Source organism: Elephas maximus, chromosome 3 (genome assembly GCF_024166365.1).
Source record: "Elephas maximus indicus isolate mEleMax1 chromosome 3, mEleMax1 primary haplotype, whole genome shotgun sequence".
Lineage (NCBI taxonomy): Eukaryota > Metazoa > Chordata > Mammalia > Proboscidea > Elephantidae > Elephas > Elephas maximus.
The window spans coordinates 125,882,487-125,896,699 of NC_064821.1; the positions used below are offsets into that span (position 1 = coordinate 125,882,487).

General features: G+C 33.3%; 2 protein-coding genes across 14 annotated transcripts in view; one reads left to right on the plus strand and one right to left on the minus strand.

Annotated features, from left to right (window-relative positions):
- Nucleotides 1–1,320, plus strand: part of NEXN (nexilin F-actin binding protein) — a 64,647-nt gene extending 63,327 nt beyond the window's left edge. The window contains exons 12-13 of one of the 3 annotated variants that reach the window (XM_049875606.1): nt 205–562; nt 655–1,320. In XM_049875606.1, the coding sequence (XP_049731563.1) occupies nt 205–562; nt 655–668 (372 nt within the window). In that variant the 3' untranslated portion in view covers nt 669–1,320. Of the gene's footprint in view, nt 1–204 lie in introns of all 3 variants that reach the window. The other 2 variants (XM_049875608.1, XM_049875607.1) reach the window with 2 other exon arrangements.
- Nucleotides 1,321–1,877: 557 nt separating this feature from the next.
- FUBP1 (far upstream element binding protein 1) overlaps nt 1,878–14,213 on the minus strand; it is a 39,997-nt gene continuing 27,661 nt past the window's right edge. For 4 of the 11 annotated variants that reach the window (XM_049875604.1, XM_049875603.1, XM_049875599.1 and 1 more), the window contains 4 exons: nt 13,688–13,816; nt 12,344–12,418; nt 6,986–7,131; nt 4,795–6,602 (listed from right to left, as the gene is read on the minus strand). In XM_049875604.1, coding sequence (XP_049731561.1) covers nt 6,594–6,602; nt 6,986–7,131; nt 12,344–12,418; nt 13,688–13,816 — 359 coding nt within the window. In that variant the 3' untranslated portion in view covers nt 4,795–6,593. Of the gene's footprint in view, nt 2,048–3,179; nt 6,603–6,985; nt 7,132–7,211; nt 7,272–12,343; nt 12,419–13,687; nt 13,817–14,213 lie in introns of those variants that run through there. The other 7 variants (XM_049875601.1, XM_049875600.1, XM_049875597.1 and 4 more) reach the window with 5 other exon arrangements.

The window sequence follows — 14,213 nt, forward strand, 5'->3', positions numbered from 1 at the left end:
ATCCTTTATCTTCCAGATGCCTTAATGACTCTTTTTTATGTAAAATTTATAGTAAGCATACTTTTTCTTTAATTAAAAAAACATTTACCTTCAGAATTCTGACTAAACTACTATCTCAATTTTGTTGTAATGTAATTCACTTTGGATACTGCTCTGAAAAAAATGCTATTATAAATGCCAACTTGAATATACTTATTTTAATAGAAAAGAGAAGAGGAAGATGATGATGAGGGAAGCATCATGAATGGCTCCACTATTGAAGATGAAGAGCAAACCAGATCAGGAGCTCCATGGTTCAAGAAGCCTCTAAAAAACACATCAGTTGTAGACAGTGAGCCAGTAAGATTTACTGTTAAAGTAACAGGAGAACCCAAACCAGAAATCACATGGTGGTTTGAAGGAGAAATACTGCAGGATGGAGAAGACTATCAATATATTGAAAGAGGAGAAACTTACTGCCTTTACTTACCAGAAACTTTCCCAGAAGATGAAGGAGAGTATATGTGTAAAGCAGTCAACAATAAAGGCTCTGCAGCTAGTACATGTATTCTTACCATTGAAAGTAAGAATTAATCACTCTTTTAATCTGACTTTTGTATTTAAAAAGAAATTCCCTTTAAAAAAAAAAATCACATCTCTTCTTCTCTTTTTTAGCTGACGACTACTAGTTCCCTTCCTAACCCTCCCCCTGGAACTTTCTCGCTCTCCAACTTTCTTATTACATCCATCTTTTCTGTGGCGGGGCCAAAAACGAAAACCAGAAGTGCCACTGTGTTGACTTCTTGTTCTTTTTCGTAACAGTCTTCAAAACACAAGCTCCTCTAAAGAAAACGTACTTACTTTACAAATAAGCACCAGATTCATCGCCATATCATGCAGTAGCAGTCAATAAATGTGTATTTAACAGGGAATTGGGAAATTTATTCATTTATTTTACTGGACCCTATTAAAAAGGCTGTGTACTCCCCATCAGAGTCTACATCGTTATGTTTTAAAAATAAATAGAATGCATTATTTTGCATGAAACAATGGCATTTATGGGCTATTTACCTAAAATTAGTATGAAATAGATACTTAGTGAATTTGGACTCTATCAATTCGAGTGGGCTTTTTTCCTGAGTAGTGTATCCTTTTGGTTGTTGTAGTTTCAAAGTCTTTCTGAAGCAGATATATTTTGGTGGAGAGGGGAAATAAGGAGAGTTAATTCTTTTAATAGAAAAGAGGAAACATGGGCAAAAACAAAAACGAATTTAAAGTATGATTTTCAGAAATTGCCAGAGAAAATGTGAGAGAAACCACTGTCTATACAGAGTTCTAAGTGTTCTAAGTATTAAATATGTATTTTTAAAATGTGTGTAATGTATAGTGAAATTTCTAAAGCAAATTGATGTTATCTTGCCTGAACAAATCATATTGTAATAAGAAAACTTTGTATGAATAGTTCATGCAGGAGAAAACACTTTCAACATAATTAAAACTTAAAGGAAAATTTCTTAGAGGATTTGATTTAGGAAAAAATGGCACAACCTTCCGTTTTAAATTCTGGTCTTTAAAAAGAGTTTGTAAATAATTAACTACCATGATCTATTATCAAGTTGTTTTATATTTTAATATTCTAGAAGACAATTATTTTACAATATAAACCCAAAATAAAGTAGCTTCTATATTAAAAAAAAAAAAAAGGCTTGAGAAGGCAGATGCTTCCCCCTTTATCATTAGAATTAAAAAGATTTTGCACACACATTAAATGAAAAATAGTGAAGTGTAAACAGAAAATTCTTTTTACCGAGTACTACATGTAGAAAAGAGACAAAACACTTCTTTTTAATTCATCAATGTACATTTATTTTTTTATTGAAGAAACCATATAATCGATACAAAATTACAGCCATCATGTGTTCTTTTACATACAATACCATTAAAGCAAGCTCTAAACCGGTTTGTAAAGTATTCAATTTACCTCAAGTCCAAGCTGCATCTCCCTAAGACACTGTTCCCATCACAGTAGCCATTTTAAGCCAATCTTCTTTTTACACACGGGTAGTTTCTGTAGAGAGTGCTTTTCTCAGGACGAAAATGCATCGAGCATGCATAAGAAAAAATATATATATATGCGCAAATACATTTTAGAGCTTCTAATAGGGGTATCATTGAAGAAAATAAAAAACTGGGATTTTACTTGCTTTTTAAAAGCACCAATTTAAAAATCCCTCAAAAGTTTTTATATTGTGGCAGGAAAACTCAAGTGACATACTAAACAAAAAATAAAGTTATTTTTAGAATCAAAATTACCTTTAACTAGTTATTAAGATGCATTTTAAAATGTGGCAGAATTTGCAGAAAATAAAAATTAGACATCCTCACTGAACTGTAAATTCTACATCATCATTCCATACAACAGGTAACTTTCTAGGTAGTACTGGTTTTCCTGGCAAAGTATTCAAACAAACGAAATGTTATCACTTCTGACTATATTCCTATTTTCCTCCAAAGGTACTTCACTACTCCTACCCGAACCCATCCTTAAAAATTAACTACGGAGATATTTGTTTAAGGATATACTTTTATAAACTGCTAGTATCAAATCACTAGTTTTAGTATTAAAACCATTTTCAGTAATTAAAAAATAAAAGTATACTTCTTACTTCTAAAGGAAACATCAAACCATAAAAATTCTAAGTATCACACTAAGGTCTAAAAAAAAAAAAAACAAAAACTGTCAAATTTAAGTGCTATATAAATCAGTTCAATTTCAATCTAAACATTGTTTCTAACACTCCTAACATCTACTGCATTCAAATCAACTGGCTCACCTTTTCTGCTTTCCATTTATTTCAAGGTTAAGATTAGCGCCATTTAAAAAATGCTGTATTATCAGTGAAGGCTTATGGTAATGAATAAAAAAATTCTGAGACAGAATAATGCCCCAATATCTATTAGCATTCATTTATATTTTCTATTATAAAAATGCAAACTACAACTAACCAAAGCTTGACAGGCTCTTAAGATTCAAAGAGCCTTTTTATATTATCAATTTTAACATACCTATCATTGATTATTAAAACACACATACATACACACACAAATGTGGTGCAGTCGGTACCTAAAAAAATTGTAACAATTCATGGAACATTTAAGATCAACTGAATAGTACTTTAAAATGAAAAGTGATCAAAAGCAGGTACATTATACCCTATACCATATTATGTATGGGAATACATTTCATATTTCTCAATTATGATTTGCCAATTTTACCTTCTACATTGAGCCCTTCTATGGTCCATGCTCATCGGCTCACCAATGGCATACACTCAAAGGATTCCTCTTTATGGGTAACTATCTCAGGACCTGATTTTATGAGCTATGATTTGGTGCTTGCAGCATCTTCAGCACTGTGTGTGAAAATGAAGGCAGTATTTTTGAATATTTTTCTTTGTTGTAGAGATAAGCAGGAGTTTTAAAAGGATCAGCACATTTTAGAAATCGAATAAACAAAACTGTTAAGATGCTGCTTTAATACATTCATCTTAACTCAAAAGAGTACCAGCTAAAATTCTCAGTAAGAACACACAAACATTTTAAACTGGCAAAAAATAAATGCAGTGTCAGTATTATAAAGTATTATAAATCAGAAAAATATTGACTGCTATACAGATTATGAAAGCTTATTTGCTACACAGCTAACAGTTCACTGATGCACATGCCTTTTATCAAAACATCCTGCCAGTATTCAAGTTTTTTTCCTTTTAAGCATATACGAAAGTTATGAAAACTGAATTATCTTTTTTAAAAAAAAATCATAATAAAACTCTGACCCACAATGTCCTTACTGAATTACTGTAGTTCAAGAAAAAATAAAGAATCCATAGCTTTGGAGGGCAAAGAAAATATCCTGTCAATCATATAAACAGATTGTGAAGGCTGTTGAAGTTTCTGACCAAATGATTTCCTCAATCTTGAAAACTATGTAATTGCCCTTTCTTAATTGTAACAATTCTTCTATACTTGGGAAAAGATTACGAAAAGATTTGGATGTAGTTCAATTACAGCAGCAATCTACTCATTTCTTTGTTTTAATAAAAAAAACAAAAACATTACCCAGAAATGTAAACAGTTGCTTTAACAACTTACAGACTTTCCACTGAAATGGTAGCATAAAGAACAAAATACATATTGGGGAAGCAGTTGCAGATTGCTTTTGAATACACAACCACAAAAATCTCACAGGGACAACATTAATGTACTGAAATATTTATTTATATATGTCCTTAGGTTGTGCTTACCTGTTGCTTTTTGCAGCAGAACCTAAGGTGGAAGGTCTGGGAAGGCACTGTGAAGTATAAATAATTGCACTGTTTGCAATTAATAAAGATTTTAAACCTTAAATGAATCAAAATCAACAGCCTCCATTTTGTGAATTATGATACTGAATCCAACTGAACTATTTTTTAAGTTTAAAAAACGCACCACTTTCCTAAAAGGTCATCTATAAAGCAGTATCATGCAAAATTCTGAAATTGTTCAAGTCAACACCCTGCTCTAGAGATAGATAACTAACTCCTTAACTATTAATTTCAAACTAAAACTACATATCTGGATCTAAATATGGGTAAGGGAAGTCACTCCAGGTTCTATAAAAACAATCAAAAACATTTCTAAATAGCTACAATGAACTGTACTGCTACATTCCACCCTGTAGGTAATCTCAACATTTATGTCCTTGTACATCTTCCTTTTAAAGTATATTCAAAGCAACAAATGGTGCTCCCTATCAAAGAACTGACATATATTTATGAAATGGCATTAAAACCGCTACATCGCTTATTATCTGCAAACTGAAAACCACTTCTGTCTGATACATTTCAAATCTTTCATATTAATATACAAGATATGCATACTTTACATGGAAAAACAATTACTTTAGGAGCACCAGCGAGTAATAGTATTTAACTTTGTTAATGATCAGTTTTCTTTAGCTATAGCTAAAGCATATCAAAAATACTTACCCATTAAGCTCACTTAAAAATAAAATACAGACCTACATATTAATCTATGTTAAATTAAGAAGCAGTTATGGTTTTCCAAGATATCAGCACTGTATTCCAACATAATATTCACACAACGTATGGCATTTGCATTATGTGGAACATTGACAAAAAGATACTGTTGCAGTTCATCAATTTGTCATTCTGATGTACTTACAGTGCAATGCTCCTTGAAGGAACACAATCAAGGATGATACACAGCACAGTCCTCCTCACCCCTACAGAGCTAGTTCTATACTGGCTGGATCAAACCTGCACTTCAACAGACAATGGCAAGACAGACTGTATTTGCATGTAGTCTAATATATTAATATGCAAAGAGCCAACAAATATGCAAAGAGTAAAAACAATGGATTTCAACAAAATATCAGAACTTCAGCATGAGTGTTAAAGAGTAATAAAATGATTTCAAGTACATAAAAAAATTAAGTTGATTCAATGATTGGACTTGTGCATTTACAAAACAAAGCTTATCTATACTGCAAAATGAAAAAAAAAAAAAAAAAGCTTGAAAGTTTTTATCCCCATTTTGTTTCAATGGTAGATGCAATGTAGCCGTATTTTTGCATACTATTCACTTTTCTACCCTAAATTTAGAAAGAAACACACTAACATTGTACACATTGAAAGAATAGCTTTACACCAAAAAAAAACAAAAACAAAAAACAAAAAACTGTTCTTATTAGACTTCATACTCACTATCCGAAAACTGTTTAAAATTAGTTATACTAAAACAGTCTTGGAAATCAAGTAATTATCAAATTAAGAATAGAAAGGTTAACTGTTATAGCAGCAGTACAGGTCTGAAACAGTGGTCATGTATAAAAGGAAATTTCACTGTTAATGCAATGGAAGTATGCCAAAAGATCATTTGTACATACACACATGCAGTTCTTAATCAAACAGAAGAAAAAAAAAAAACAAAAAACAAAAATGAAGATACCAGGATTACTTGTGCCGAAACAGCCAAATACAATAAATGGAAAAGATACTCCAATCTACTACTATACTGCAAGGGGGAAAAAACATGCCAGTGTTTAAAAACTCAATTAGTACTTCATGGGGAAAGCTTATATTTGTGTATATGTATCTTAATTTATCATTGCTAAGAAATTATGAATCCTTTAATTACCCACATATCCAACTTACCGACACAGGAGGTTTCATATCATTTATTGTAAAGCACAAAACAGGCATTTTAAAAGTGAAAGTATACATTGAAAAAGTACATTTATATCACAAAGCATCGACCACATAATAGTTGCAAATACATTTGCTGGAATGTGTACATCTACACTAAATACTAAAAACAAACCAATTTTCATTTCTACACAGAAATATTAACCTCCTATCAGTAGTGATAGATATTTTGTACATTTTCCAAAAAAAAAAAAAAAAAACCAAAAAAACAAAACAAAACAAAAAAAACCACTATTGTTTAAACCAAAAACAAAATTAAGATCTTCATCAAGTCGTCTGCATCCATATATTTAACAAAGGTTTTTTTCCCCCACACAATGAAGCAAATACTGTATTGTCCACTTCTTATTATTGGCCCTGTGCAGAAGAGATACATAAGAAATACACAAAAAGTTAAAGAAAATCCTTTAAATGGAGCTAACTCAGGAGTGAATCCTTTAAGAAAGAAAAACTGGTTAATATAAATGGTGGTGGCTTCTTGCATGATTTTCAAATCCCTGGGGGAAGAAAATTTATTTTTAAAATCAAAGGCATTGTCGCAATACTCAGCACTCAGATGCCAGAAAGTGTAATAATACACAAATAAACAAACAAACAAAAAAAAACCCCAAACAATACACCACAGTAACTTCATTTGGATGGTTATACTTTGCCAGGTAAAAATTAAAAAAGGCAAACATACTCCCAAACAGACAAACAGCAAACATGCAGAAAAGAACAAATGAACAAATTTATTATACCTGAGGTGCTGGAGGATGCTGTGGCATTCCCTGTGGACTTGTCTGGGCATAGTAGGCTGCTTGTTGTCTATAGTACTCAGCCCAGGCTGCACTATAATCTGGCTGACCACCTGGTGGAGCCCCAGTAGGAGCAGGAACTGCTTGACCTTCGAGAAAACAGAACAACTTTGTTGCTGTAACCACAATTAATGGCCCAAAAGAATCTCATTTCTAATAAAAACAATACCTTGCTTCTTGTAATATTCCTCCCAAGCCTTTGAATAATCTTGTGTCTGCCCTTGTTGACCTAAAAAAAACCCCCTAAATTTTAATACAAAATTATATCCACCGTAAGTACAGGTTACAAAGACAAAAGTACAGAGGGTCTGAATGTTCCTGTTTTAGTTTAAATAGTCATTAGTATCAGAAAACTACCGTGTAATTAAAAAAAAAAAAAAAAGTCAGAATGCTCTTCACTTCCTTTTTGTCTTTTAGTAATCATAACTTTTATTTCTAGAGCATCACTATTAACAAAAATAAAACAAAACCACACAATCCACATAGCTTTAAGTAAGAAAGGTAAAGACTCAGGCATTATCTTGATTCAACTCAAACTGTTAATGTGTTAAATGTGTTTGGAAAGTGCTTCAAGTAAGTAGTCTATAAACCTTCAGATGGTTCCCTGGTGGTGAAAAACAGACAGTTAAGGAGGAGGGACAAACCCATTATATTCTTTTGGCCTCTTACCCAGTTGGATCTGTTTTATTACATGTTTTAAAATACAAATCAATCCTCAATGGAGAAATAGGAAAAGAAACAGTTCTGAGAAACAAAAAATTTTAAAAGCTTAAGAAGATCTGACCAAGATTTTTGTTTCCCGTTGATTAGTCAGTAAACTATAAGTTATACGTATATAGAAACAGGCAAGATATGTTTTAATAAAAAACTGAGTACAGCATTATTTTAATTAAAATAACCCAACAAAGACATAAAGAACAATTAATGAAGAGGTTCTAAGCAACAAGATCAATGAAACACATAAAACTTAACAACTTTCACGAGCAGGCCTTTTTCTAGGCAGGAAGACTTTTCTGAAGTAAGAGACTGAAGAGGCACAACCAAAACAACCAAACCAAACCCACTGCCATCAAGTCGATTCCGACTCATAGCAACCCTATAGGACAGAGTACAACTGCCTGATAGAGTTTCCAAGGAGTGCCTGGCAGATTCAAACTGCCGACCTCTCCGTTAGCAGCCTTGGCACTTAACCACTACGCCACCAGGGTTTCCAAAGAGATACATCAACCATATGCAATTCATGAACCTTGAATTAAGTTCTAAATTAAAACAAAACAATATACACCAAATAGCTACAGAAGACATTTTTTGTGGCAACCAAGAAAATTTAAATATGCACTGTGTACTGATGACATTATGGTCAATCTGGGCAGAAGGCATAAATATGGGGGTTCACTATTCTTTTTTCCAATTTTTTGAAGGTACAAAAATTTTCAAAAACATACTGGAGAGAAAAAGAGAGTATGTTTTCCTGTTCAGGGAGAAAAGAGAGTATGTGTTTTCCTGTTGAGCTTCATAATTTCAGCAGCATCTTGTTTAGTTTGCAATTGACACAGCTCTACGAAATAATTATTATAGGTAGGCAAAAAATACGAAAGCAGACATATAGGAAGCTGTTTTGTATGTTTGTCAGATGTTGCCAACAAAGCAACTTCTACAGTTTCAGAAAGTAGTCTATTACCATCATGTAACTGGTCAACTTAAGATTTATGACTATTAATTTTAAAAATATATGAAAACACCTCTCTTCTTTAGGTAACAGCACAGAGAAAGCCCATATACTATAGAAAAATTCTCATTATTTTTGTTTTCCATAACTTTTCAAAGAGGAAGTGAGTTTAACATTTCAATCTTATGAGGAGATATGATACAATTTACGTGAATATTGAACAGGTTTAAGTATTTAAAGAAGTGCTAAACAGCAATAAAACCATACAGCATCTCTTAGCAAAACTGTACAAATGAAAACCTGCTGACTTGAGGCCAAACCTGGTGAGGGTAGTAACAATTTTCACTTCAGATTTAAAAAAGGAACTAACCTCACTTTAAGGGGCACTTCACTTTAGAGGCAAAATAACACTGTAAGGTGGCAGGAACAGCAAGACACATTAATTCACCAGATTCAAATATTTCCTGAAAAACGACCCCAAACCCAAATATCCCTATGCAAACCTTAAAGTAAATGGGTGAAATTCTAATAAAATCAAACACTTGGTAGGTAAGTTGCAAACATTTGATATTCCAATCTTGACGACACTCAAAGAAAAATTCATTCCATTCTTCCAATCATGATCCATTCTGCCCAGCTGAAATCAGAGAAAGAACCCTTCCTATCTCATCATCTCATCTACTACTTGACTTTCTTCTGGCTTTTGTACCCTACCCTTTTCAGGCATGTTTTCAACTTTTCCCCCTTCTTCCTCTCCTCAGTTCACAAAGTTTCGATGTCAAATAGTTTATATTTTAGCAGAACATTACCTAATATTTACATATTTAAAAAACAAAACCAGACCCTACACATAGAGCAGAGCTACCTCACAGAAAGGTTTCCACGGAATGGCTTATGGATGTGAACTGCTGACCTTTTGGTTAACAGCCTAGCTCTTAACCACTGCACTACCAGGGCACCGATATTTACTTACAGATTTACAATATATCCCAAGAAAAAGCCGTGGCAGTCTGCTTCCATAAAGATTACAGCCTTGGAAACTCTATGGGGCAGTTCTACTCTGACTGAACTATCTCAGCTTTATGCTTTAAGTTCCCTTATTTGTAGTTATCTTAAAAAGATCTTGAGGACAAGTTATGTACCTAAAAGAAATTAGAGCAGTTAAGGAACCAATCTTTTACAAATGAAATTTTCCTGGAAAAAAATAAGTTGACCCTCTCATAGCTATAATAGCATGAAAAGCACTTATTAAAGATTTGACAACATTAAACAAACAGTTACTGTCAATTCAACCCAACTCATGGTAACCCCATGTGTGTCAGAGAACTGTGTTCTACAGGGTTTTCAATGGTTGATTTTTGGGGAAGCAGACTGCCAGGCCTTTCTTCTGAGGTCCCTCTGAGCACACTCAAACCTGCTACCTTTTGGTTAGCAGATGAGCCCATTAACAGTTTGTACCATCCAGGGACTAAATTACCTGACAGTTCCTTTTCAGATTTACATATGAAAAGGAATTCTCCAACTGTCCCACTTTACTCATAAAATTAACACTTGATCATTAAAGTACTATAGAAAAACACAACAGAAAAGGTGACTTGGGATGGGAAAGGAAGATCTTCAGTCAAACAAGGATTATTTAAGAGTTATTTTTATATCACCTTTCCTCACAGAGGATTTAACAGCCAGCATATTATTAAAAAAATAAAAATTTTAGAGAGTAATCAGCAGCGAATAGCAGAAAATGAAAAATTAAAGAAAGGCAAGGTCAACTGTGTACCCTTAAACTGTAAATAGAAAGTTTAAGATTTTGCAGATTACATTCAACGGGCCCACTCCTTCTGGACAAGTAATATTTAAAAAGGCTAAATAGATAGTAAATTTATTAATGGCCACAGTGCAAAGAAATAAGAAAAAATAAAGCACATAATTCAAACTTGTCCCTCAGTAATTACCTAAGTCCATTAACAGGCCTTTGTTCTTACCCATTTTTAATAAGAATGCAGGGAATATCTCTGGCATATTACCCTTTGTGAAAATACAACTTGGGGCTAATGGCTTCATGCTCAACTCTTTAAACTAGTGATATTATTTCATTACAGTTAAGGTGACCAGAGGTCCTGACCATTAAGATGTCACAGCACAGTTATCAAAAGCATCTTCATTCATTCTCAAAAGTGTATTGTTTGGACTACAAACACATGCTCATCCTAATTAAAGTATACTACTTTGAGGTTGAAGTTAAAAAAAGAAGTTTATTTTCACAGAATTTAGCTATTGTAGACTTGCCTGAGATAAGCCGGGCCACAAAAAACAAGAATGTTACAGACTCACGAATAACATTCAGCACGACTTTCCTGGAAAGCCATTCTACCAGGAAAAAAACATTTTCTTTAAAAAGAATATCAGCTGTGTAGAACACTTTTTTCACCATGTGTATGTACTTTTACACAAGAAAGAATCTGAATGAAATCATCTCCTCCTGAAAAATTTTCTGTGGAAAGTAAAATTCTTTGCAAAGAAATCATACTAAAATTTACACTGAGAGCCACAAGTAGACTGTATCTTATGATAAAATTCTACCACCTACAGATACTTTCTATGGTTATGAAGGATGGGCAAGGTTATCTGTTTAAACTCCATTTGTCACAACTGGCTGTGGCGTTTAAATGTGGTAACTTGAAGCTAGTGTTCTCTGTGTTAAAAATTTTCAAGTGACTAAGTTCTACTCTGTCCTATAGAGTCGCTATGAGCCGGAAGCATCTGAAAAATATTTGTCTGGAAGTATATCAGGTTGCAAAAGGTCCCTAAAAAGGCAAATTTGGGAGACAGGTTGGGGACTCAGACCCTTTTAAAGTTCAAATCCTGATTCTACCACTTTGTAGTTGTGTAACCTTCCTTTTCTCATCTCTACATGTGAAACATCAGTGAAGACACAGTTTTTTTTCCCTCACAGCACTTTTAAATAATGTATTTACAAATCATTTAACAACTGTACCCTCCATTAAAATATAATAACCAACCAGTAGGGCAGGGCTCATAGCTGACATGTGCACAATTAACTGCATTCTTAGCACCTATCACCATGCTTAACATGTAGTATATGCTTTATAGTTACTGAATTAAAATGGCTTTCCCAAGTGACTTATTTTTCTTTTCTCAGATATGCAAATATTATCTAGCCATTTACTTTCTGTCACTCTAAGTCACTTCTTACCTGCTTATTTTGCAATAAAAATAATGCTATTACACACCACTAACTTTTGCTTGGCATTCTAGAATTTAACCTTATGTCATTTAGTCTAATGTATTAACTGTCTTTGACAAAAGTGTAGGTAATATTCGAATGCCATGTGTGCCAGTGAGACACTTTCTAGGTTCAAGTAATAACTGGTTGACAAATGCAGTTACAGACAGAATGACCTTGGTATGTCTGAAAGTCCAGTGATTTTAGAATGCATTCTTGCTCAATTACTTCCACCTCAAGATTTTTAAAATAAATGGATTAAAAAAGCCCAAGGTAATGAAAACATGGTACAAACATGTTTTTATAAAAATCTTCAACCTTGTAATGTGGGTATTTACTAAATATTTCAATTGAATTAGGTGTACAAGGAAACAAATGCATAACATACCCATTTTCTTGTAGTATTCTTCCCAAGCCTTGGTATAATCAACCTGTCCAGCTGGAGCTGGATTCTGCTGATCTCCTTGTCCAAGGGGGGGGTGGAAAAAAAATTAAAAAATTTTAAAGGCAATTCGGCCCTTTCCCAAGTGTAGGAATGAAATTACAGATACCGATATGAACATATGGTTTTAATATACACACACACACTCAGATATAGAACTAGTTATAGCTGTTTGTGTATTATATATATATACATACGTATATATATATATGTATGCACTTAAGTACATATATTTCCTAGCTCTGTCCACTAAACACAGCTAGTAGCAATTATATGTCAGTAACAATGAGCATACTGAGCACCATGAGTTTTGTTTCTAAATTAAGTATTCTAAATATTACTAAACGAAATCTGGGCTCTCTGGAAAAATGGCTGATTCTAGGGTTGGAGCCCAGAATGTACAAAAAAAGCCTAGAATATTTTAACAGAAAGTAAGGGAGTAGTTAAAGAATGATGCGACATGTCAAAAGGATACAGAAGCTACTCTGAAGATATACCTGAATGGACTAATCTAGCAAAATTTGATCAATAAAATAATAAACAATAAAAATAATTTGAAAATACAACCTCTCAAATAAAAAAGGAACCCATGCTGATATAAACAAATAAATGAGGAAGAAAAGGAAAGCTCTTCCTTAATGTAAAATGCCAAATAAAAAGTAAAATAAATGACGGAAACAAAATTACCATCAGTTGTGGCTGAATCAGGTAGAAGTTATCAATAAGGCTAAGACTGATAAGATAGTGGCATCATCTCAGTATTGAGATTCCCTAGAAAATACTAATCAATTTCAGAGAGAAAAATAATTTTATGGTACAGAAGCCTGGCAGACACCAACATGACAAGTGATCAAGGTTGCCAACTCTAGGGTAGAAGAGGTCCCCAACATCATATGACCTCTGAAGTGTTAAGAGAACAGAATTATTTCTAAGGTAATCCTGCCCAGTAAGCATATGCATTTGGTCATGAGAAAAAATTGAAGGGGTCTAGGCTGACAGTCAAGCTATAGAATGAAAGGCCTGTATTCTTTACAATTATCATTAGGACTAATGATAGTGGATACGATAAAGAGGATGATGGAGCAAACAGGGATAAAACATTAACTACTGGGTACTGTTCTTTTTTTTTACTGTTCTTACAACTTTTATGAAAGTTTGAAATTATTTCAAAGTAACTTTACAAAAGAAAATTGTGCTTACTAAAGCTATGTTAGAAATTTTGGGTATCATGCAGTAATGCACTTCATATATAATTCCAAACACAATGTGTTCTTTCATTACCACACTTACCTTGTCCATTAGTTTGGGTTGTGGTTGGTGCACCCGTAGGAGCTGCAGGTGGTGGCTGTGCTTGTTGCTGATAATAGTGAGCGTAATAAGCAGCCCAGGCTGCTGAATTTGGATCTGTTCCTGCCTTAGCTAGAACAAACACAAGTTAAAGGTTTGCATCTGAAGACCATAATCACAAAAAACCAGCTCTCTGGCGATTTATTTAGAATAAAAAATGAACTGTATATAAAAAAGAATGAATAAAAACTTTTGCAATTCTTTTATGATTTTCATTATCACCATTACCTTTTATTACAAAAAACCTAGGCTCAGATTAAGTGACTTCCCTAGGTTACACAACTAGTGAGCACAGAGCTGGGACTTGAACAAAAATCTTTTGGCTCCAAATATAATGCTTTGTCTCAAACCATTCTGTACCCCCTTTGTTTCTAAACTGGTTCTACTGTAAGTACAAAAGTTCTGTAGCAGAAGACTAAAGGAAAAGACTTCTAGGGGTCAACCAGTACGAGAAAAACAATCATTCTAG